This window comes from Oreochromis aureus, linkage group 16, assembly GCF_013358895.1.
Source record: "Oreochromis aureus strain Israel breed Guangdong linkage group 16, ZZ_aureus, whole genome shotgun sequence".
Classification (NCBI taxonomy): Eukaryota; Metazoa; Chordata; class Actinopteri; order Cichliformes; family Cichlidae; genus Oreochromis; species Oreochromis aureus.
In genome coordinates, this window is record NC_052957.1 from 12,840,717 (window position 1) to 12,865,970 (window position 25,254).

Here is a 25,254-nt window from a genome sequence, read left to right on the forward strand (position 1 = left end):
TCTCTCCCCCGCCTGCATCGTGCCAGTGGCTCTGCTATGAACGTTGTGTACGGTGAAGAGGAGATGAAACGCTTCTTGGAAGAGGCTGCACACGTGTCCCAGGTGAGCTCACTCTTAACTGTGTGTACTTACCTGCACCTGCAAAAGAGACATATTGCGATAAAACTCTCTAATGTCTCACCCTTACTTTTTTTTTTTTTCTACTGGTCCCTCTGTCTCTGTCTAGCACATACAATCACATTAATTTTGCACAAAGTTGTCCCTTTGCTTTCAATTAACTAATGCTACCAGCTGGCAACGGCTGTTGACTAGTATTATGTGCCCATCTCTACTCCACTGAACACCTAGGCAGCTTGGAGGCAGTTGGCCCCTCCAAGGGCCTTTGCTTGGGGCTATATGCGTACACGCATGCACATTTTACACCTTCAGAGCACCAAAGCAAACCTTTTAATGGCATTTTAATAGACTTGGAACAAAGTAATAATCACAGCCTCTTGTAGTTAAAAGCAAAATAAGGAAAAATGAGCGCAAAAATAGAAATATCTTATCTCCATACATGGATAAACTTGTATGTGGTTAAGCTACGGGGATCAGGTGTTCAGTCTGCTGTGTCGCCTGATGCTGATGGTGGCCAGGGAAGTGGACGCTGCATGCAATGTGTTAGGGACCTGAAGCATGGCAAGAGGGTACAGATCCATGCCTGGCTAAAAACAAACCCTAGCCAGCCAAATCGCTCCAGCTTGCCAACATTATTGTTGTGCTGTTCATTGACTGCCTGTTCTTCAACGTGACTGACAAGAAGTTGAAATCACGGTGTATAAAAGAAAAATGCAACACCTGGGCAGTGCCACCTCCTTTTCTTATGTTTGAATGAGGCAGACCGGATGTTACCGTGACTCACCATCACTTCTTCAGGGTACAATGTGGTGTAATGTAATGGCACATGGCTAGCTGTTAACAAAAGTAAGTGCCATAAACCCACTGTGCACTGCTTTCTCGAGTAATGGCAAAAAATAGTAAAGCATTTAGGAGAAGAGAGACTTTCCTCAGAACTGGGTAGAATCCAAAAACTGAAATTACATTGATGTTGGCACTAGGCCAGAAACTACTTTAAAAAGTTCTCTTCATAAGATTCATATCTTCTCAATATGAATGTACACAACTGAGTTTTTTTTTCCCCCCACAAATAAATAACCTTGCTTGTGACTCTCTTTCAGGAGCATCCAGTTGTCATCACCAAATTCATACGTGGTGCCAGGGAGGTGGAGGTAGATGCCGTGGCCAAGAATGGCAAGGTGACACACTGCTCTTTCCAGTTATGTTATCTGTTGGCTTACTCTACAAAGGCATTACTGGCAATGCAGGCTAAATGTACAACATGTGCTAGGTGTTTAATTATGAGGTTCTTACAGTACTCACACAAAGTACCAGACTATTTAAACAGTGTGTGGCGTTGTTTAAAATATGACCTGTCCTAATAATGTTCTGGACTCTGTTTTTTATTTATATTGACAGTACTTTTTAACATATATTCATTTATAGTATTCACAACATTTTATTCATCTCTATAGCTTGGCATTATTCAGTCTTCCATTATTCCTTAGTTTAAACTGAGAGGTAGGACAGATATTGAGCTGAGAAGAAAAATAAAGTGGAACGAATCTCATTCATCTTGTATGAAAAACATCACAGCCCAGATAGATCTGATGGGAAGAATGGAATATATTAAAACCAAAGTGCAGGAAAACGGTGGTACTAAATAATTTTTTCTATTTAGATTGGATCAGTTAAGGATACGTTTAAATGATTCTGCTTCAACATACTGACTTTTAAATCTGACAGTTACCACAGATTTAGTTTTCCATTGCTTTGTTGCTGGATTGAACTGCTGTGTTGTTACTCTGTCATGTATGACATGCACATACTATAACTATGTACAACTTGGCTTGTTTAAATGACTGCTTGAAGGAAAACTCTATTTCAAAGTGCAGTCCAGTTAATACAATATCAGAAAGGTCAGCTGTGCACTGGATGTACACTATATTAGGTACACCTTGTTAGTACTGTGTTAGACCCCCTTTTTGCCTTTAGGACAGCCTTAATTCTTCATGGCATCAATTCAACAATGTGCTCGAAACATCCCTCAGATCACACAGGAGCTGCAGATTTGTGTGCAGCCAACAAATCTTCTACCACATCCCAAAGGTGCTCTATTGGATTGAGATCAGTTGAGTATCGAGGCCGTGAACTCATTACGTTGGTCAAGAAGCCAGTTTAAGTTGATTTGAGATCTGTGACATGGTGCATTATCTTGCTGGAAGCAGTAATCAGGTAAACGGTGGTCATAAAGGAAACTGTCAATAAGGAACATTTACGTAGGCTGTGGCAGTTAAACAATATTTAGCTGGTACTACAGAGACAAGTGTGGCAAGAAAATATTACCCCGCCACCAGCCTGAACCATTGATACAAGGCAGGATGGATCCATGCTTTGATGTTGTTTATGGCAACGTGACCCTACCATCCAAGCAACATTTTTTTTAGTCTTGAACAGTGCTGTCCAGTTTTGGTGAGTCTATGAAATGCACTGTTAGTTTCCTGTTCTTAACTGACAGGAAACTACTGTGGTCTTCTGCAGTTAAGCATTCAATTACGCTCTTCTGCATACCTACGGTGTGACAAGTGGTTATTTGAGTTGCTTTTACTTTATCATCTTAAAGAGTTAGTGTGGGAAAAGTTGCTTTTTGTAGCCACTGTTTAGAAGACAATGTTCCAGAGAACTGTTCCTCACCTGATATTTTTTCTTCAGACCATTTTCTGTAAACCCTAGAGATGGTTGTATGGGAAAATCCAGGTAGATCATCAGTTTTTGAAACACTGAGACTAGCCTGACAATAAAAATTACCTTTCTTCTTGTTTTGGATGCTTAATTTGAATGTCAGCATGTCATCTAGATCAGGGTTGAGCAACTCCAGGCCTCGAGGGTCCTGCAGGTTTTAGATATCACCCTGGGTCAAAACACCTGAATCAAATGATGAGTTCATTACCATGCCTCTGGAGAACTTCAAGACATGTTGAGGAGGTCATTTAGCCATTTAAATCAGCTGTGTTGGATCAAGGACACATCTAAGGCTACGTTCACACTGCAGGTCTTAATGCTCAATTCCGATTTTTTGATCAAATTCGATTTTTTTTGTCTGGTTGTTTACACTACAAGTAAAATGTGACCGCAAACGTGCTCTAGTGTGAACCGTTCACGGCCCTCAAAGCGGCCCGCATGCGCAAAAGAAGGCGCGCTCTGTTTAGACCCAGACCAAACAGTATTGTTTGGCTGATGGCCCTTTAATATAAAGACTTGTTTCAGACTTTACGTTTCCCAATTTTGCTTTAAGTTATAAAGTTATTTTGTTGTTAACATATGGCCTAATAATTATTCTTATTGCTGTTTTAGAGAGGAGTGATGCTTCAAAGGATAGTTGCAGATTTTTGTCAGAATCTGCAGATTATACAGTACAAATAAAATGTTCACGTTTCTCCAACGTTGTCTTCCCAACAGTTTCACTAACATCTACACTGGATGGCCAGGAAGCATTCACGATGTCTTCTCGGGCGCTTCTCCGGTGCTGATAATTGGCATCTGTCTTGTGTCAGTGACGTAAAAGATGGATTTAATGCGACATGACTATTCAAACGCTTTCTAAAACATCAGATATGTATCGGATTCAGTACCACATACAAAAGTGACCTAGATCGGATTTGAAAATATCGGATTTGTGCTGTTCAAACAGTCATACCATGATCGGATATGGGTCGCATAGGGTCAAAAAAGTCAGATTTGATGCGCTTTCGCCTGCAGTGTGAACGTAGCCTAAAACCTGCAGGACATCAGCTCTCGAGGCCTGGAGTTCGACACCCCTGATCTAGACCATGTCTGCACACCTAATTTACGAAATTGTTGCCATTTGATTGGCTCATTTAGATATGTGTGTGTTAATAGGTGGTTGAACAGGTGTACCTAATGAAGTAGCTGATGAGTGCATGTTTCTCTAATGAATTTACCTAATCAAAAACTAGAAACATTGACCTGCATATTCTGTAACTTTTTATACCATATTATTCTGAGTGTTCACTGAAGTGATTATCTCCTTCATGCTGATGCCAACTTGCCCGCACCTTATTTAATAAGTTAATTTGACTGTATAGGGGTGAAGCTAGAGGAGTTGAATACAAGCAATTTGGCTTGAAAAGACTTTTTTTTTTTTTTTTTTTTTTTTTGAATTACCACTGTGAGCGGAGAAATAGATCCACAATGCATGATGTCACCCCATTCAAAGTAAACGTAAGGCGAGCGTAGACCTCTGACACCTACATGTGAATCTGACCTTGCAGATGAAAACACTGCATTACACTTCAATGTGAAATTACTGTAGTACTAACTGGTGGTCTAACTTTTTAATTCTTGTATAACTGTATCTGCAGTTTAAGCTGCAGTAGGCGACGGAGCCACCAAGGTAATTGTCCTGAACGCCTTGTCTATTTTTCTATTGTTTAGACTGTGAGAGTCATTTCAAGGGTGTCATTTTGAACGTGGGCTCTTCAGTTGTATGGTAGATTTTCTCACTCTGCTTTCTCTGAATACAGACCCTCCTTTATCTTCAGTATCACATTAACAAGCTGTCCATTCATTGAATACCAAACAGGACTCATTACTTGTAGCTAGACTGTGTGTGCGTATGTGTGGGGGAGAGTAAAAAAGTCAGAGATAATACGTATTAATTACAGGCTCTATCTGAAGAGTGTTAATGAATGCCGTGGTTAGCAGCAGTTTAAATGAGCTAATGACACGGCAGCTCATTTACAGACACGCACACGCACTCACACATATACAGAGTGGCTTGGCAATATAGATCTTCTTTCCTTTGGGTGAAATTTTGGAAGTTATTCATTCACTTCATATCAATGTACATTGTTTCAACAAATGCAAGGGCTTTGTCTCAAACAGTGTTGACCTTGCTGAATTTATTTGTTTCTCCCACATGCACAGTGCAGCAGTTGTCGTCTTCAAGGTGGCTCCCTGTACGTTAATACTACTGTTTTTTGTTGTGGCATACTGTATGTATGAAAACATCAAATCTGGAGGCGATTTTCCTTAAATTTGGAAACTTTCTCTTGGTCAACAGACCAAGGCTGTGAAAGGAGTGTTTGCCTTGAGCAGACATTTTTGTGTCTTATTAGAGCTGTGAGCTGCTTGCAAATGTGCCCAGTTTACTCCATTAATAGTTCTGCATACATTTGGGTGTGTCTGTTTAGGTTTTGGTTCATGCCATAACAGAGCATGTGGAAGATGCCGGGGTGCACTCTGGAGATGCAACCTAATGGTGCACTCTGGAGATGAAAAGGTCAGTCAAGTCCTAATGACACTGCCAACCCAGACCATTAGCCAAGGTGCACTGGAAAAGTTTCAGTCAATTCAAATATAAGAAACAGCAAAAAGACACTGTTGATCTTTTTTATGATATTTATTTAAAGCTAGTTTCACATTTATAGCTAAGTGAGGGAGGTATGTTCCTTGGAATATTACATATTCTTTTGTACTAATTACTTTAAGTCCTGCAGTTTTAGGTACAAAATGAGCTTTCCATGCATGTCTCTTGCTTTATGTCTGCATGCACATGTCGTTATGACATGTAGCTTCTCTGTTTGCTCCTGCATGATTCATTTAAGGAAATGGAAAAAATACCAGATAATGGAAAGCAGCTTTACTGATTCAAACTGTTTGTTTTTTTTTTTCTTAATCCATGTTAAGTAAGCAGTTTATCTTGCACTTTATGCTTTTAATATGTTCTCCATTTGTGTTCAAACTGAAACGGTTTTATTTGATTTTTAAGTGTGTGTGTTTTTTTTTTTTTTTTTTTTCTTCTTCTTCTTCTTCTTTTAGGTTAAAATTGCCACCCGAAAAATTGCACACGCATTTGAAATTTCTGGGCCATTTAACACTCAATTTCTGGTTAAAGGCAATGATGTCATGGTAGGTATATCTCTCAGTGTGTGACTAAAAAGACAGATTGACATTTTCACACCTGGTTTCAGCAAATGCAATTCACTCACAAAATGAAATCCCCTGTTGTTTAAAATGGTTGGCAAAGCTGGCCGAATTAATAATCAACCTTGCCCTCAGCTTTGGTGTTCAGCCACAGTGCACATGCATGCCCACTATTTGTGTGTATGTGTGTGTATCTAATCTGGCCATTTGTATAGTATATTTATGCGTTTGTAATCTATATATTTCTATTTATCTTCTAAGTAACGTTAATTTAAAGTTAATGGTATACTGAAGAATCGGTTTTTCTTTTTCTTCTTCTTTTTTTAAAAAGCTTTTTTCAGATGACTATATTTTTATATTGCGTCCTGTAGGTGATCGAATGCAATCTGCGGGCGTCACGCTCCTTCCCTTTTGTATCCAAAACAATTGGTGTCGACTTTATCAACGTGGCAACCAAAGTGATGGTGGGAGAGCCTTTGGATGAGGCCAGCCTTCCCTCGCTCGAGACACCCATCATTCCCGTGGACTACGTTGGAATCAAAGTAAGAAGGAAAACTGAAATGAGTTTACAGCTGGGAAATGCACGACTGGCTTTCTTTGAATGTTTTTGTTTGTTATTTTGATGTTTTTCAGGGTACAGAGAGAATGGATTGGATTATAGACAAAATAAATGAGTTTAAAAAAAGAGAGCGTAAGTGAGGAAGCACAATTCCAATTCTCTGTAAGTCTTTGTGTCCAAGCATGAAGAATGGAAAAGCAATGTAGGCTATAGCAGCTTACTAACCTCTCATAGTTAGTCGAATTAATTGACATTATTAATAAAGTACTGATAGTAAAATGGTGTTAGGACCAGAGATGGGCCGATTACTTTTTCAAGTAACGAGTAAAGTAAGGGATTACCATTTCAAAAAAGTAATTAGAGTACTGTTACTTTCCCGTAAGCATGCTGTGTTACTGCGTTACTAAACTCTGATTTTGTTTGTGAAAGTGTCTCATGACAATGACGTACAAGCGTGCGACATCCATGGCAGCAACAGACGTGTGTAGATCAATAATAGATAATATAGAGTGACCCATCCAACCAGAGTTTGTCACCATTATGTTATAAATAACAAAATAAATTATTAATAATAACAATTTAAATATCAATTCACGGCTTGACAGTTGCCTCTGTCTGACACAGCTTTCATGAGTTAACTAGAAAAAAAATATTCTCCAAGTCAGCAAATTAAAACTGACTTGGAGTTTTAATTACTTAGTAACTTAATTTAGTTACTAATACTGTAACTTCTAGATTCTATGTTCTTTCAGCCTGTCAGCCATATTAACAACTCTTATCCCGGTAGCATGGACCCAACTTGGTCATATGAGCAGTGAGCAGAAATGGACAAACGAGTCAGTTCTGCTTCATGTAAATTACTTCATGAATAAATGTCAAATTTAAAAAAAGAAGTGATACTGTTGGGAGTTATATTGCAGAGTAGCACCATTTATTTATTTAGCATTATTTTTAATTGTTATCAGCTCTATTCACTGCTGTCTTTCCTTTTTCTTCACCCCAGAAGGTTAACTCTTCTTCTTTTTCACTGACTAGCCTCACTCATTACGTTTGTTTAAACAGAATCAGAAACGCCACTTGCAGTGGGAGCGACTGGAGTCAGGTGGGGCCCCCTTAGGGATGTGTGGTCTCTCTGATTGTCATTGCAAACTTTTCCACTGCTGTAGTGTAAAGTTTGCCTGGTGCCAAGCGGTGCCTCTGTCCAAGGAGGTGTACAAAATTGACCACCTGGGATACCAGGCTTGCAACCTTCCCCTCAAGGTTTTGACATATACTGTTGCTATTGTTGAGCAGCCCAAGTAGCCCTGTGATTCAACCCACAGGAGGCCACAGAGTAGCTCCTGTGATCAGCCAAAATGTCCCCTAAGTGCTGCTCCGGTCTGCCTAAGTGTCTGCCCTAAATTCCCCTTTGGTCATCCAAAATTACAGCTGGTCATCAGCTGTCAGTGTGAAGAGTCAGGTGACCCTGTTTTCAGCCCTTCTGCTTTTCGTAGTGTATTTTTTTTTTTTTTATACAATCAGTCTGGCAGTACTCAAGACTCTCTTCAGCGTGCCCATGGAACCCTGTGCCAACGCACTTGTGTGATTGTGTGTTGAGTGTCGTTCTGTGCAGGAAAAAATGGAATCGCTGAGCAGACAAAGGAACGGCTTTTATTTTTCATTATTTCAGCCCATGCCCATTAGAGTCTGTACACACTAATGTAATAGAAGATTTAACCATGGTTCCATTATGCGCTTGCATGAAATTCTTCAGATGTCACTTTTGTGTTTATGTGTGTACATTAAAGCAGTCGCCTGACACTTCAGGCCAAAAACATGTTGTTAGCTCTCTGGCTTGAGAAATTACACAGATAGTCATTGTTAACACTCTAAAGTGCAACAAATGAATTACAAATGATTTAGTTCTTCTGAATTTCATTCTATTTGCACAGTGAAAGCCTCTTTAAATTGAGTAGCAACAGTATTTGTGCTGTGGTGTTATAAAATACAGCGGTCTATTTTGAGATCAAGCTTAACACCGGCTTTTTTTTTCTTTTCTTTTTTTCTTTCTTTTTTGCACTTAAGTAAATGTAATAATCCCAACTTTTGGGTTTTAGGGCCATAAGAAAAGTATCCATCCATCCATTCTCTACTGCTTATCCTTTCAGGGCCGCGGGGGGGCTGGAGCCGATCCCAGCTGTCTTAGGGCGAGAGGCAGGGTACACCCTTGGACAGGTCGCCAGTCTGTCGCAGGGTTAACACACAGACACAGACAACCATTCGGACTCACATTCACCTATCGGCATTAACTGCATGCCACTAACTGCATGTCTTTGGACTGTGGGATGAAGCCAGAGTCTAACGATAATTGGACTCTTGCAGGGGCATAATTTCCAGGGGGGTTCCAATAATCAGAACCAACCAATATAACCCCCCCCATTAAAATTATGAATTATCTTGCATAAATAGGCTGTTGATTTTCTTCAAAATAGTTGCATGTTTAATCATCTGGGAATTTACCCAGATTTATTTATTTATTTAGACAGAGATGTTGACTCCCCCCCCAATTGGTCAGCACAAAGTTACGCCGATGGACTCTTGATAATTTTAAGGTAAAGTTTAATCCTGGAAAACAAATATGAAGCCATTTTCATTCAAAGTATGAAATAGCACATGTATTATGGAAAAACAGTATAATTTGATAGAGTATAGTATATTGCATATGTTGGCTGTCCCAGAAATCTCAGAAACACCAGTTCGGACAAATGGAGGTGAAGCTTCTCTGTTTTGCAAATGGGCAGGGCAATCCAATGATACTGTGGTAGTTGTGTCTATTTCTCCTGGGTGTCACTGAGCTTCAGGTTGCACTACAGGGAGTGCAGAATTATTAGCAAATGAGTATTTTGTCCACATCATCCTCTTCATGCATGTTGTCTTACTCCAAGCTGTATATCGAAAGCCTACTACCAATTAAGCATATTAGGTGATGTGCATCTCTGTAATGAGAAGGGTGTGGTCTAATGACATCAACACCCTATATCAGGTGTGCATAATTATTAGGCAACTTCCTTTCCTTTGGCAAAATGGGTCAAAAGAAGGACTTGACAGGCTCAGAAAAGTCAAAAATAGTGAGATATCTTGCAGAGGGATGCAGCAGTCTTAAAATTGCAAAGCTTCTGAAGCGTGATCATCGAACAATCAAGCGTTTCATTCAAAATAGTCAACAGGGTCGCAAAAGCGTGTGGAAAAACCAAGGCGCAAAATAACTGCCCATGAACTGAGAAAAGTCAAGCGTGCAGCTGCCAAGATGCCACTTGCCACCAGTTTGGCCATATTTGAGAGCTGCAACATCACTGGAGTGCCCAAAAGCACAAGGTGTGCAATACTCAGAGACATGGCCAAGGTAAGAAAGGCTGAAAGACGACCACCACTGAACAAGACACACAAGCTGAAACGTCAAGACTGGGCCAAGAAATATCTCAAGACTGATTTTCTAAGGTTTTATGGACTGATGAAATGAGAGTGAGTCTTGATGGGCCAGATGGATGGCCCGTGGCTGGACTGGTAAAGGGCAGAGAGCTCCAGTCCGACTCAGACGCCAGCAAGGTGGAGGTGGAGTACTGGTTTGGGCTGGTATCATCAAAGATGAGCTTGTGGGGCCTTTTCGGGTTGAGGATGAGTCAAGCTCAACTCCCAGTCCTACTGCCAGTTTCTGGAAGACACCTTCTTCAAGCAGTGGTACAGGAAGAAGTCTGCATCCTTCAAGAAAAACATGATTTTCATGCAGGACAATGCTCCATCACACGCGTCCAAGTACTCCACTTCATGGCAAGAAAGGGTATAAAGAAGAAAAACTAATGACATGGCCTCCTTGTTCACCTGATCTGAACCCCATTGAGAACCTGTGGTCCATCATCAAATGTGAAATTTACAAGGAGGAAAACAGTACACCTCTCTGAACAGTGTCTGGGAGGCTGTGGTTGCTGCTGCACGCAATGTTGATGGTGAACAGATCAAAACACTGACAGAATCCATGGATGGCAGGCTTTTTGAGCGTCCTTGCAAAGAAAGGTGGCTATATTGGTCGCTGATTTGTTTTTGTTTTGTTTTGAATGTCAGAAATGTATATTTGTGAATGTGGAGATGTTATATTGGTTTCACTGGTAAAAATAAATAATTGAAATGGGTATATATTTGTTTTTGTTAAGTTGCCTAATAATTATGCACAGTAATAGTCACCTGCACACACAGATATCCCCTAAAATAGCTCAAACTAAAAACTACTCCAAAAACATTCAGCTTTGATATTAATGAGTTTTTGGGTTCATTGAGAACATGGTTGTTGTTCAATAATAAAATTATTCCTCAAAAATACAACTTGCCTAATAATTCTGCACTCCCTATATTTCACAGATCTCTCTAGCAGTCTCCTATAACCCCTGTAGTTTGCAGCAGACTACAAACACAATGGTGACTTTAAAGGGAACAACTGTGTTTTGTGTGAAAGAGTCATTTACCTTTCCTTAAAAATACCTAATTGCCATATCCTTATCCTGTATGGTTTGTAAATGAGTTCGTGTTTAGAGCCTTACATGTATGGTATTGTTATACGTACTGCAGGCTGCACTAATACAGCTTGCGTTGGCTCACATAACAAAGACAGCAATTACTCCTTCATCGTTATACCTAGGCATGATGAAGAGAATAGTACCTGGCTTTCTCATACCAACTGGGAGGTTTACTTCTTAGACTGGGTATGAGAGCGTTTACGTGTCGCCAGCTGTTCAAAAGCTATTTTTTCTGAAGTAATTTCTCTCTCTAATTACAACAGAGCTGCTGTAACAATGGTTGTAGTTTGAAACCAATCACGCAGGCATAATCCCCAACTCTTCCCCACCACCTAAAGTTTTCAATTTCCAGTCTGCGCGGTGGTGAGGAATATTAATCAGAGCTCTGAATTCTCCACGCGCCAGGCTTAGACTTCCAGAGTTTACTTGGAGAATATGACACAGGCTTCATACCCCCTGACTGATATGGGACTTCTTTGAAACCTTGCCTCGGTGCATTTGAGTTGTTTTAACAAAGCAGAGCTAATTTTCTTTTTTTCCTGTTAAACATATTTCTTCCACAACATCAAACCCGACTGCAAACAGAGTGTGATTGTCGAAAAAAAACATTATCCAGCAAAAGTGCCCTAAAGTGTGTTTGATCAATATATCCACTCTCACCACCTTTATCCTCACTGTCCTCACTGTATCATCACAAGACACATGTTATTACCACCAGAGAAACCACTGTCATTTATCTGTCTTATTCCCTCACAAGCTTTAGTGTTGCAGCCTGTTTTCTCTCTGAAGGCCCCTCGTTTGAAGCAATGTTTCTTTATTTTTTTTTCTTTTCACTAACAAGTCCCTATTGTGTAATTTCTGTCTCCATATACAAACTCATAGGAATAACACCACATTTGTATTTATGATACCAGGAGGAGAAAGAGCATGAAAACAACATTTGAGCAGGATATGATGGTTTGGTGTCGCTCCCCAGTTCAAAGCCATTTAGTGAAGAAATGTAAGTTCCAGCTGCTACATGCTTTGTCCCTGACCGTGGGGAATTACTGCATTATGGTAACTTCTAAGACAAATTCTTGTGAGCTTAATGACCCAGGAGAAAAATGTACACTAGAAACAGCATGCTGGACGGACACTTCTCTTAAACACTTAAATATGAGGAGGTCATGTTAGTAACACTCATGATACTGGCACCAAAGCATGTGGCACACGAAGTTGGTGTTTTGGTTACTTTTATGTAATTTTTAAATACTCAAATATTACATCTGCTTTTTAAAGTGCTTGCTGACCTGTGCAAACTGCTCCAAAATATTTCAAATTTTTAGGTACATGCAGGTGCCAGAATTTTGGGGCCACATATATGCTCTACTCTACTCCTCTTATCATACATGACTAGTCCATACTGTTAAAAATGTACAAAAATGATTATGGTTTGTTGTGGAGACTGCTTGAAGGAGTGGCCAATCTTAAAGTGCTGGCCAGTTAATAGAATCTCAGAAAGGTCACTTTACTGGGGACACCTTGCTAGTATTGGGTTGGACCCCATTTTTGCCTTCATTACTGCCTTAATTTTTCATGGCATAAAATTATCAAGTTGCTGGAAACATTCCTCGGAGATTCTGGGCCATGCTCTCATGATGCCATTCCAGTCGCTATTGATTTGTCAGTTGCACATCCAAGACACACATCTCCTATTCCCATGCAACCTGAAGGTGCTCCCTTGGATTGGTGTGTTATTCTGCTGGAAACTGAAGATCGGTACAACGTGGTCATAAAGGAATGTGCATGGCCAGCATTAGTACTCACGTAGGCTCTGCTATTTAAATGATGCTCAGTAGGGAACTAAGGGCCCCAAAGTGTGCTAAGAAAACAAGGTTCAAGGTTTGGCATGTTGTGTGTTTAGAGATCTCTTCAGTGCAGTATGGCCGTTGTCCTCTGACTCCCGGCTTCTCTAGGTGAAAATAACTAGTTGAACTGCTGCTCATTGGACATTTTTTCTTATTTTGAACCAGTTGGCTGCATGTGAAAATGCCAGTACATTGCAAAATTCTAAAATACTCAGACCAGCCTGTGAGACACCAAAATCCATGCCATAGTTTTTTACTATTCTGATGCTCTGCCTAAACTTCTGCACGTTGTATTGAGTATGTCTACATGCCTAAATACATTAAGCTGAGGAAAGATGGTAACATATAATGTTACCATCTTTCCTCAGCTTTTATACCCCTATAGGAGAACGCTTATATCAGCAGGCCAAATGCTCCTGGTGCGACATAGATCTCGGCTTGAAACCAGAGGTGACCGTGCATTCGCCTCTGTTGCACCCTACCTCTGGAATAATCTTCCTAAAGCTATTCGCGCGTCTGATTCAATTCAGTCTTTTAAATCTCGATTAAAAACTTATTTATTTAGCCTAGCCTTCACAGCTTCCTAGAGCCCGCATGTCTAATGGTACTGTATTTTATCGTTTTGCTCTGATTATAACTTATAATGATTTAACCTTCAGCCTTTGGCTTGTGCCTACTGTGTGCCTATTGTGCCTGGTGTATATTGGATAGTTATGTCTACCACCTGTCAGTATATTTGTATTTGTATCTGTAATTGCACTTAATTGATTCTGTGAAGCACTTTGGCACACCTCTGGCTTTTAAATGTGCTATATAAATAAAATTGTATTGTATAATTATGAATAATGATTTATGTTAACAAGCAATTGAACAGATGTAGCTAATAATAAAGTGATCTGCAAGGGCAAATTTTTATTTATTTTTTTTTTTTTATTAATTCCTTTTCCCTTTTATTGATTCCCTGGTCAACTTTCTGGATGGGGGGGATAAATGGTTCTTCTTTTTCATCTTCCTCCGCATCCTCATTTTTATTTTATTTTTTTCAACATGAGAGCGACCCAATTCAGTCTGAACATAGCAGAAACTTTTTTTATTTGTTTGGTTTTTTTTAAGTCCTGCATGCCACTGAGACTCACAGCAGCTACCCTTCTGATTTTGGCAGATTTTTTTTTTTCTCTTTTTTTTTTTCTGTTTGTGATTATAAGAAAAATCTTGCCAAAACAGATTTTTTTCTTCCGTTCTTTAAAAAAAAAAAAAAAGAAGAACTTATAGTGGTTTTAGTTTGCCCAATTATATGCTTCCAAGCTTTTCAACTAAAAACGGTTCTCAAATTAGAAGTGTGCTTTGCTGTTCCCCTTGCTGGTGGTGTGATTTTATATAAAAAAAAGAAGAAAAGAAAATTTTAGACTGTGCTGCTTTTCACAGTTGTATTGCCTTTATTCACACATGTGTATAAATACCAACTACTGGTTGGAGAACCACAGGAATAATATTAACTGGGGTTTATTGGTAGTGATGATCAGTCAGAGCACCTTCCAGCAAGCTTTACCACTGAGGTGACAAATGCAGCATAACAGAGCCATCCTGCACCACACAGTCATGTGAGAAAATTAGGACACACCCATTAAATAATCGGCTCTTTATTAACAAATGTTCACATATCAATGTCCAATCATGTTTTCATATATTACTGGGAAAGAAAGTGACTTAATTGCAATTAAACAACAACGATTAATTTTTTTTTACACATTTAAAAAAAAAAAGATATGAACAAAAATTTGTATTTTAATGGAGGAAAAAGTTAGGACACCCTACCCCCTAATACAGGGGTGGGCAATTCCAGGCCCCAAGGGCCGGTGTCCCTGCAGGTTTTAGATCTCACCTTGGGTCAACACACCTGAATCACATGATCAATTCGTTACCAGGCCTCTGGAGAACATCAGGACATGTTGAGGAGATAATTTAGCCATTTAAATCAGCTGTGTTGGTTCAAGGACACATGTAAATATAACAGGGACACCTCGGTGCCCACGCTAACTAGTGTTGCCCCCTTTGGCTGATATAACTTCAGTGAGACGCCTTTTGTAGCTTTTTACCAGTCTTTGACAACGATCAGAAGAAAGTTTGCCCCACTCCTCAATGCAGAATTCTTTCAGCTGTGAGATGTTTGAGGGTTTTCTTGCATGTACAGCCTGTTTTAAGTCACCCCACAGCATCTCAATGGGATTAAGATTAGGGCTTTGACTTGGGCATTCCAGGACTCTCTACTTAGTTTTTAGCCAGTCCTTGGTGGATTTGCTTGTATGCTTTGGGTCATTGTCATGTTGCAGTGTTCAGTTCCGCTTCGGCTTTAATTTTTTAACAGATGGTTTCACATGTTCTATAAGCACCCCCCAATACACAGTCAGATGCATGATGGATTCTATGATGGTGAGCTGCAGGTGCTGCTGCAACAAAGTATCCCCAAACTAGGATACTGCCACCTCCATGCTTCACAGTTGGTATGAGGTTCTTTTCTTGGAAGGCTGTATTTGGTTTACGCCAAACATATCTACTGTTCTGGTGTCCAAATAATTCAGTTTTAGACTCATCTGTCCAAAGAACATTAGTCCAGAAGTCATGGTCTTGGTCTACGTTCGCTCTGGCAAACTTCAGTCTGGCCTTAATGTTTCTCTTAGAGAGCAAAGGTTTTCTCCTTGCACACCTCCCATGAAAGTCAAACTTGTGTAGTCTCTTTCTGATAGTAGAGTCGTGCACTTTCACATCAACAGTAGCCAGAGCCTGCTGTAGTTCCTGTGATGACATTTTAGGATTTTTGATGACTTCTTTGAGCATCTTGTGGTCTGCTCTGGGGGTGAATATGCTTCGACGGCCAGGCCTGAGCATGGTGGCAGCTGTTTTGAATGTCCTCCACTTGTAAACAATTTTCCAAATGGTGGAATGGCTGATGTCAAATTCTTTTGAGATCTTTTTGAATCCCTTACCAAACTCATAAGTGGCCACAATCTTCTTTGAGGGCATCAGACAGTACTTTAGATCTCACCATGTCGCTCACTTCAACACTTCAACAGTCAGGAGCACACCAAACTAAATCTGAGGTTAAAATAGGGCAAGGCTCCTTTAAAATGCTGGGTAATGATGTACTGATCATGTGCACCTGACGTGATACACCTGTGTGATGTTAACCATTTTAAGTGGGATAACATGTGGGGGTGTCCTAATTTATTCCTCACCAGAAATTGCATTCTTTTTAAATTGCATTTCACATAAAGTTTTAAAAAGGCTTTATCTTTTTTTTTTTTAATTGTTCAGTTATATTATTTGAATCCCTCAGTATCATTAAAATGTATATTAAATATCCATATGTCCAAATATATTTTTAAATATACAGGCTTTCATATGGTGTCCTAATTTTCTCACATGACTGTAGCTGTTCTGGTTTTGGTCTGGTCTTGTCACCAGTTTCTGTTTTTGGGAGAATGTTTTGAATATGGATGGGAGCTAAATGGGTTGAAATAACAGTACTGAAGGTATGTGCAATTGACTCTCAAGAAGGCACAGGTCATCACCATGAAGATGTGACTTTTACTGTGCTACAGCTGTTCTAATGATAAAGGGCACCACAGAAACACTCAGGTTCACACCAGCAACAATTAAGTTCTCTAGGATCCAATAACTTAGCACTGCCCATTAATGGTATTGACACCACCCCAGTTATCTGCTTACAACACAACACCAATCCTCAGAGGGCCTACCCCTAGTTGGCAATGAGTGTGCAGCTTTACCAAGAATACTATCCAGGCACTATTCGTTTCCTAGAATCCTTACAGCCATGCAACCAACTAGCATGAGCCAGCTAAAAACTTCAAAATTACCACATAATTGTGTTTGTAATAGAAAAAGCACTTTACTCAGGATGGCAGTCGTTTTACTTCTTAGAATGAAGATGCCGTCAACTTTCACAAAACTGTCTTCGCTATTCGTGTTTGTTAGAATGTCTTCCAAGAATTCTAAATCTGTCAAGTTCCTGAGTTCCATTTATCTGTGAGTATAAAGACATTCACACAAGTGCTTTTTCCAGTAAAGCAGACAACAACAGCAATGTTACATGAAAATGTCTTGCTAGATTCATGTCCTTCTCCACTGGAGCTCAGCTGGTGCCTGAAGATAACATGATTCATGTTGTGGAGACTCACAGTTCTACTCTGTTTAGAGTGGCGGGTGGTAGGATGTTGAGATTGGAAAAGCTGGAATACTGTAACAGTCATACAATCCCACACACTCCATTGCATTTGAAGAACAAGCAATTATAGGCCAAACTGGGCAACATTTTTAACAACGCTGTTTACGAAGGCTTGTGTGCTTTCTCGTATCTCGTCACGGCTAAAACTTCACAGGTGTCGGTGATTGCATTTTCCCTTTTGTTTGCGCCGACATTATATTTCCATTTTCATTTCTTCTTCTTAGTGTTAATGATTAAGAATAGGATGCTGTTGCTTGGGTTTTTGCAGTTTGTGTGGCGCGTACTTCATTTGACTCGCAAATGGACAGTTTTACTCAAAAACCTTCAAACATGTCTTTGTCAGTCTTTCTGAATTTATATCTGTTTTTGTCTCCGTCATTAAAACTTCCCTCGTTGTTGTTCATTCTCAATACATGCCCCTCTCTCTATTTCATTTTCTTTCTTCTTTACATTCTGCCATTTTATCTCTGCATACTTCCCTGCCTTTCTCTGACTCTTTGAACAAAGGCACGATAAAGATGCTGGTCCCTTGTCTGCATTCCCCTCTCTTCGTCCCTTCTTGCATTAGTATGCTAACATTACATTCACTGATTAGATAGCCCGCTTCAAGGATGAATCCCTCACCCCCCAAGTGGCCCTTGCCTGTGTGTGTGTGTGTGTGTGTGTGTGTGTGTGTGTGTGTGTGTGTGTGTGTGTGGACACAGACAATGCCACAACCCTATTCGTGGTGGTCTGCAGTTTGAGAAGCATCACTACTTTTCACTTTTTTTTTCTTTCATGCTGTCCACGGCAGTAGTTGTAGCAGTTCTCTCTTGTATTATACCATGGGTCCTCTTCTCATTTCTGTAGAACTAATTGTTTTTTTGGGGAAAAAAAAGACCTTGGTATTAATTTATATGACACTCTATTCTATCAGTATTTGCCTTTTCTTTTCTGTCGTCCATAAACAAACAGCTGTTGCATGGTTCAGCTGTTACTCCTAATGACAAGCTTTCTTCCACCTGTAGGTGGCAGCATCATGAAATCTCTGAAATAATTTCAGTAGACTGTAACCATAATGCATGATACTGACCAATAATGTTAAAGAATATTCTTGATTGACTGCCACTTTCTTTGTAGTTTTTTCCCGGCTCTTTGGAAACCCCTTTTTAAACTTCAGTTGAAGATTTTATTTTTGGAAACTGATCCCACAAACTAAATATTAATCTTCTAGCTGCTGTAAACTGGAGTAACTTCAAAAAAACAAGTGACAGAGCTTTAGTATTAGCTTACATTTGGTGACATTTTATTTTTTTCACAATCTTGTCAAAATAAACTTCTTCCTGTTTTCAATCTTTTTACCAGGCACCCATGTTCTCCTGGCCACGACTGAGAGATGCAGACCCTGTGCTTCGCTGTGAGATGGCTTCCACTGGAGAAGTAAGCCCCTTCCAAATATACAACTCAATAATGTTATACATACATATATATTTATTTTTTTATTATTCTGTCTGAATTGTAGAATAAGTTCAAAGACTTTCTCTTGTTTCTCCTTTTTTATGTTCTGATGCAGGTAGCTTGTTTTGGACCAAACATTTACTCGGCCTTCCTAAAAGCTATGCTGTCCACAGGCTTTAAGTTGCCTCAGAAGGGCATCCTGATTGGGATTCAGGTAAGGCTACAACTATTATGCTTTTACTTCTTTCTGTTTCTGTTTCCTTTAGGTGCCCACTCCCTACAAGACATCAAATGTGTGCCTTTTAATAAGGTAGACAAGTGTTTCACGCTGTCCGCTTCATGCAGGTCTAACTACTCTCACTGATCTATAAACTATGATCAACTCTGACAGTGTGGGAATGACCCAGTAAGGCTGCAATACATGATGTGGAAATGATGAAGGTTCTTAGTTATAGAACTGATGCTTTTTTACATAAATGGCTAAGAACTACCACTGACATAAGAGTCACATTAGTTAAGGAGAAAACTGTTTACATGCTTATCAGAATGCTATGTCAGAATGAAAAAATTGCTACAAAACACAGAAGTTTTTCCAATCCGCAGTCACAGAAAAGAACAAAATGTTAAGCTGGACTGTTTTCTGCCACTGCATTACATGATTTTTAGTAATTAAGTCTTGCTGCTACCCAGAGTTGCCAAACTGCGAGTTTCACTAATGCAGCTTTAACAAAGCACTCACAGCACCAGCTGTGTAATTGGTGCTCTTGGGGAACAGGTCCACTTCAAGGCAAGTGCCTGGGGTCATATACAGACTATAACATGGCTGACAAACAGCAGCAATTTTGGCTGACGGGTCCAGAGAATGCAGACACATGGAACTTTAAAAAAAAAAAAAAAAAAACTTTGTTGTGGGGGAGTTTAAAATGGTCTTTTTGATTGAGCAATCTTTGTGAATAAGTCTGCTGGAGGGTGGGGTAAACATCTGAGTTTCACACAGAGTTCTGAAATGATCTACTCATATTGGGCTCATTTCTGTGATGCTGATAGGAGTTTTTTTAATGAATATTCTGCTGACAGTGTACACATTGGACTCTTGGTTTCTGCCTATCACAGTTTTTTGGCAGAAACGTTCCTAAACCCAAACAGCTGCAGTAGAGGAGGCAGGGGATGGGAGAGTTCAATGCTTCATTACAATTTAATACTGTGCTCTTTTCATGTAGCATTATCAATCCTCCATATTGAAGCTAATCACCAATTGCGCAGTAACACAAAGAACAATATATCCACCAAAATGTCAGAGATGGCGAGGGAGAGATAAAAGATCACAAGTTTATTTCTTTCTTTCAGCATGAATGAAACATATAATTGTCATATAATATAATTGTAACCATCCAAGGAAAACTTAACTTACGACATTGTGAAAAGATGGTGTGGGCTCCCGTATTTCAGTACGAAAGCTTTTTATTCGGTATTGTGGAAAATAGTATTACATTTAAAAAAAAGTAGAAGTGGTACTTTGAATACACTAAGGGCTTAGTAGTTCTGTCACTGTTCGAAGTAAATATGTACAAAATCTTGTACCACTTGCTTTTATTTTTTGTTTTCTGTTATTTATTTTATTCCATGTTGATTCACCTTGTAGCTGATTGACTTAGTTCAAGGCTTAAAACTTTTATATAAAAAAATTCTGAAATGTTAGGAACATTTATGGAAAAAGTCCCTTCTGGAACAAGGCCCTAAAAAGGTATGCAGTCACTGTTGCGCTCTTCACGTTAGCTTAGCTTAATGGCTGTAGATTTACCTTAGGACCAGCAGGAGGTCAACTTGCAGCTTCTCTGACTTTTAGCACACTGGCAGAAACCCTTTAGAGGAGTATTTCTATAGTAATTCCTTTGGTTACTCGTATAATGTTGTCTGATGGATATCTAAGTGACAGTTATAAACACAATCTAACTAAACAAACACACAAAGAGTTGTACCTTTTTTTTATTGAACAGTCTGAGCCAAGGCTCACAGTATGGGCTGGAAAGAGTAAGTGAAGAGATGAGATTGGAAGTGAGGTGCCCCTCCCTATAAATAAGCACATACGTCTGGTTACTGACAAGGTTTGCTGTTCTCATGCTGTGATCGATGCTGGAGCTGAAAATGGTCTAGTAAAAGCTTTTCTAAAGACCTGGATGAATCCACAACAAGATAAAAATCAGAGCTGAGTTGTTTTAGGTTGGTTGTTCTCCCTAGAAGTCATTGTCCTGCAAAGATCACACCAAGAGCACAATAAGCAGTCCTGAAAGATGTGCAAAAATATCGACAAAATACAGAATTAAATGGGTTGTGTACCCACATTGAGCACGTATACCAATTTTTCATATAGTGGGCAGTCATTAATATACAAAAACACTGAATAAGAATGATGTTAATCAGTGAAAGGACACCACAAAGGAAATCCCTGTTGGGTTAAAAAAAGGGAGACTTCTAAGGTTCATAAAAGAAACTAGATACTTATAAGAAATGCACAAAGGAGACATAAGTTAACTTAATGGAAAAAATCCACAAAGGGAAAAAAGGCCCTGCACAGCACCATCAAAGCCTCTTTCTAACCACAGTGATGCTTTGCTACCTTAGGCTTGAAAACTTTACTACCAGCGTGTACACACTGAATTCCAAATTGTATCAAGACACTACAGAACAAAAGGACCAAAATCTTACAAAATGTTGAGTGAAATGAGGAACAAAGGCACTCCAAAAGCGCACACCAATTACCGCCATTTTCTAAAGTAAATTACAAGATGCTGTGGCATGACTAGAAGAAAGCTGTTCAACTAAGACGACGCAGAAATGTTAAACGTTTGTATGAGATACGGTACAAGATTCTTTAGCAGATACAGAAAATGTCTGAGGTCATTGCTGCTAATGGATGTTCCACAGGTTGCTCAATTGAGGTGTTTACTTTTTCCAGCCTGTACTGTGAGGCATATTCGTTTTGTTCTTTTTCCCAATAAAGGCTTAAACATTTTGAATAATTAATCCAGAAACCCTGGCAATACTGATGGTTTTCAGAAATGTTTTCTTGCAACTCTACACAGACTCTACAAAGTTCTTTTATCTGGTTTTGTATTGGAAATATATATATATAGCTCTGAAAATATTATAACCCGTCTGCTGCTCTGTGTTATGGCAGATCATTTTACAAATTGTTTGTCTAGAAATGGATTGCTTAGCAATCAAATTCTTCAGCATTTTAGTATTTTTGCAGGATCTACAAAAGTAAAAAAAAAATTTTGTTTGTTTTACTTTGTTTAGTTTGTCTTAACAGACAAAAACTAAACAGTTGTGTTCAAGATACTCTTTATTTAAAGCTGCTTAAACAAGTTTATATTAAAAATTGGATTAATCACTCAGGCTACTTATATTAACAATAACTGTTGGTAAAGTTTATTTCACTTTTATCTCTTATTTTCCTTACCTGTCATGCCCTCATTTTCAGCTGTATGCCAGATTTGCCCATCTAAGTACAGACTTGCGTGTTATATAAGGCTTAATGTACAGTAGTTACACGACAAATATCAAACCATATCACAATGCTTTTGGTGAGACAGCAGTGATTTCAGCAGGCGCATTGTTTACTAAGCTGAAGGGCACCCAGTGTGAGCATAATCAGTTGCAAATCAGCAGCAAACACTCAGAAGAGTTTTCAGCACTTTCAGTGTGCTTGGTAGAATCCATTAAGTGGGTCATTTGAAGTTGATCTCCAACAAAATAAATGCGTTACAAAGTGTTTGGTTTTTTTTATCTTTTTTTTTTTTACGTCAGCTTGTTTCATGGAAAAAAAGACAATAATTGAAATTCTTTTCTACTTAAATAATAGATTTTTTTTTTAAGTGCACAGCATTGTCTGTACCGAATGTCCATGAGTTACATAAAACAGACTTCAGCAACACACAAGAATGAATGTGTACTGCATAACAAAACTGACATCATGTAAACTGCATGTATGGTTGAACATGCGTATAATCCTCTGACAGAACAGTCTTAACTACCACAGTTACATTCAAACAAGCATCTGCGGACAACAAGAGTAACCCGTTTAATACTTAACTGAATACCTCGTTTCAGGGCTGATTTGTGTTTTCCTTTTATATCTCTAGAAGATGTAACCTTGAAGTCATTTTTAGCATCAGTGGTGTCAGACTGCTCCAAGATTGGCACAATATGAACTACCCTCCATTGACCTGAAGGAAAAAGAACACCTAGTGACAATCGCATCCTTAAGATCGGAGCAGTTTGGTCTATTTAAACAGCTGAAATTTAGATTTTCCATACAAATGTAGTTGTCCTGCTCATACCTTGTTTTATAGATTACTATAGATTTGCATTATCAAGGGTTATGAATTTAGGAGGTAGAGCTCAAGAAATATGTATTGTTGTTTTTGTGTTTTGTCTTTCTTTCTTTTCTTTTTTTTAAGGATGGTTTCTCAGTATTTTTTTTTTTAAGCACAACTGAAGTTCCTGGTAAGCTTGAAAATAAATTATGCAGTCAGTGTTTGTTGTCATAGCAAACACATGTACTCTCTGAGAAATCTTCCATTGGTTGACTGTCGCCAAAAGACAGATGGCAAAGTCATCCCACCAGAGTGAGGAAGTAAATAGACTGTCACACTTTAAAAGAAAAAAACAAAACTGCTCCTTAGCTTGCCTCAGTTATCATATTCCTTATCAGAGAAGCTGTTGTTTAGATTTCTGTTGTCTAGATATTGCAATGCTTCCTTTTTCTTTTCTTTTTTAACTTCATATTGACTGACATAACACACCTACGTACAAAATGGAGAATGTCATTATGTTATATTAATTTGGAACAGCCCTTTATTGCCTTTGTAAATGTTTAATGAATTGGGGGGAAATGTGGGTATTCCAAAGGGACGACATTATTTGTATTATTGTTGAATATTTATATAGTCAGAATTGGAAATATAAAAATTCAGTTAGTTTACAAGTTGTGGCTTATTTTGTAACAGCTTTTCTTTAGTGAAGTATCAGGAATACACAGTGTAATTTTGATTTGAAAGGGGAAGTGACACAGAAAAGAAGAACAAACCTTCAATGATACAGTGCTGAATTTGTCTCATGCAGTTTCTGTAAACCATTACGGATCAACAGAGAAATCTGCATGAAAGCGCTCCCTCTGTTTGTTGTTTATGATGTTCTTATGTCATTTAGTTTTTCAAATATCCGTCTGCTTCCCTCCCTTCCAGCATTCGTTCCGACCCAGTTTCCTGGCTACAGCAAACCAGCTGAAAGACGAAGGCTTCAAGGTGACTGCTATTTCAAACATAAGAGACGAGACGTGTCATTGAAAATCAGAAATATTTTCCTTTTTGTAATTTTCGGTCATTGAAAATCAGAAATGGTTTCCTTTTTATGATCTTCAGTTGATGAAGCTCTTCTGATTCCGCTCTTTAGATTTACTAAAAAGAATTAAGAATTTCTTTCCTCCTTTCCTTCAGCATTTTTACATTCTGTATGCGTTTGTAATGCTGCATTATATTGCTTTTCTAGCTCTATGCTACTGAAGCCACTTCTGCTTGGTTGTGTGCCAATGACGTTCCTGCCATTCCAGTAGCCTGGCCCACTGGGATGGGTGGAGACAACAGCTTGCCCAGTATTAAGAGGTGCGTAAATGTTCATTTAGAGTACTAAATTGATGTTAAACCCTTCTGGCACATTTATTGAAGTGGCTCATGTGAAACTTTGGCCTTTAAACTTTGAAGCCAAGCTTGTGGCTCGTGGTTTTCAGAGGAAGTGTTTAAGTATTAAATGAATTGTAACATATTAGATTAAAAACAAGATGTCTAATCAGCATAGTATGCTGCCTTAAGATCTAAAGCCTCTTCATTATCGTTGTAAGATGTGAAAAGATCAAAGAAGATTTAGCAAACTCTGAAGTCCAGAGTCATTCCATTGACCAGTATAAGACTTGATTAGGAAGAATGATGAAATTATTTATAAGGGTAACATAAAGTTAAAAAAGCAGTTATGGGCAATAATAAAGTACAAAAATTGAACAAATATTTTGCACAACTTACATAAATGGCACTGCTACTCTTCCACTTTTTGATGGAATTAAACTTGATTATATTTAGTATACTTTATACTTTGTTACAGTCCTATAGCATGTCTCCTAAGTTGATTGTGGTTGGTCGACACTAATGACTTGTCATTAAATTATCATTTTCTCGTGTACTGCTGCGCCACTGCTCCACTGTCCAGACACAAAGACTGACACTGAAGTCTGGTCACAGAGAGAAACTATCACAACTAAAGAAAATTAAAAATAGCACAAATTAGGTAAATAGTGATATATTTTGCTGTTGGCCACACCTGTGAAACATTGTAGGGAAACTTGCAGTGGAAGCTTAATTAGAGTTGCAAAACTTTGAACACGAATTGCTGTACATTGTTTTAACATTGGTCTGTTTTTTATTGAATTGCTCAGTTGCCAGTAGTACAACCTGTTAAGAAAGTTGTACATAGAGAGAATTATTGTAGCACACTAGCCGTGACTGTGACTGTGACGGTGTTCAG

The 25,254-nt window shown here is 38.8% G+C and overlaps 1 protein-coding gene across 1 annotated transcript in view; it reads left to right on the forward strand.

The window, feature by feature from the left end:
- cps1 (carbamoyl-phosphate synthase 1, mitochondrial) overlaps nt 1-25,254 on the forward strand; it is a 61,563-nt gene that overhangs the window by 31,819 nt on the left and 4,490 nt on the right. The window contains exons 28-37 of the mRNA XM_039600505.1: nt 27-102; nt 1,218-1,295; nt 5,310-5,373; nt 5,415-5,456; nt 5,936-6,027; nt 6,414-6,584; nt 18,583-18,657; nt 18,791-18,889; nt 23,925-23,984; nt 24,229-24,341. Of these exons, the coding sequence (XP_039456439.1) occupies nt 27-102; nt 1,218-1,295; nt 5,310-5,373; nt 5,415-5,456; nt 5,936-6,027; nt 6,414-6,584; nt 18,583-18,657; nt 18,791-18,889; nt 23,925-23,984; nt 24,229-24,341 (870 nt within the window). The remainder of the gene's footprint in view (nt 1-26; nt 103-1,217; nt 1,296-5,309; nt 5,374-5,414; nt 5,457-5,935; nt 6,028-6,413; nt 6,585-18,582; nt 18,658-18,790; nt 18,890-23,924; nt 23,985-24,228; nt 24,342-25,254) is intronic.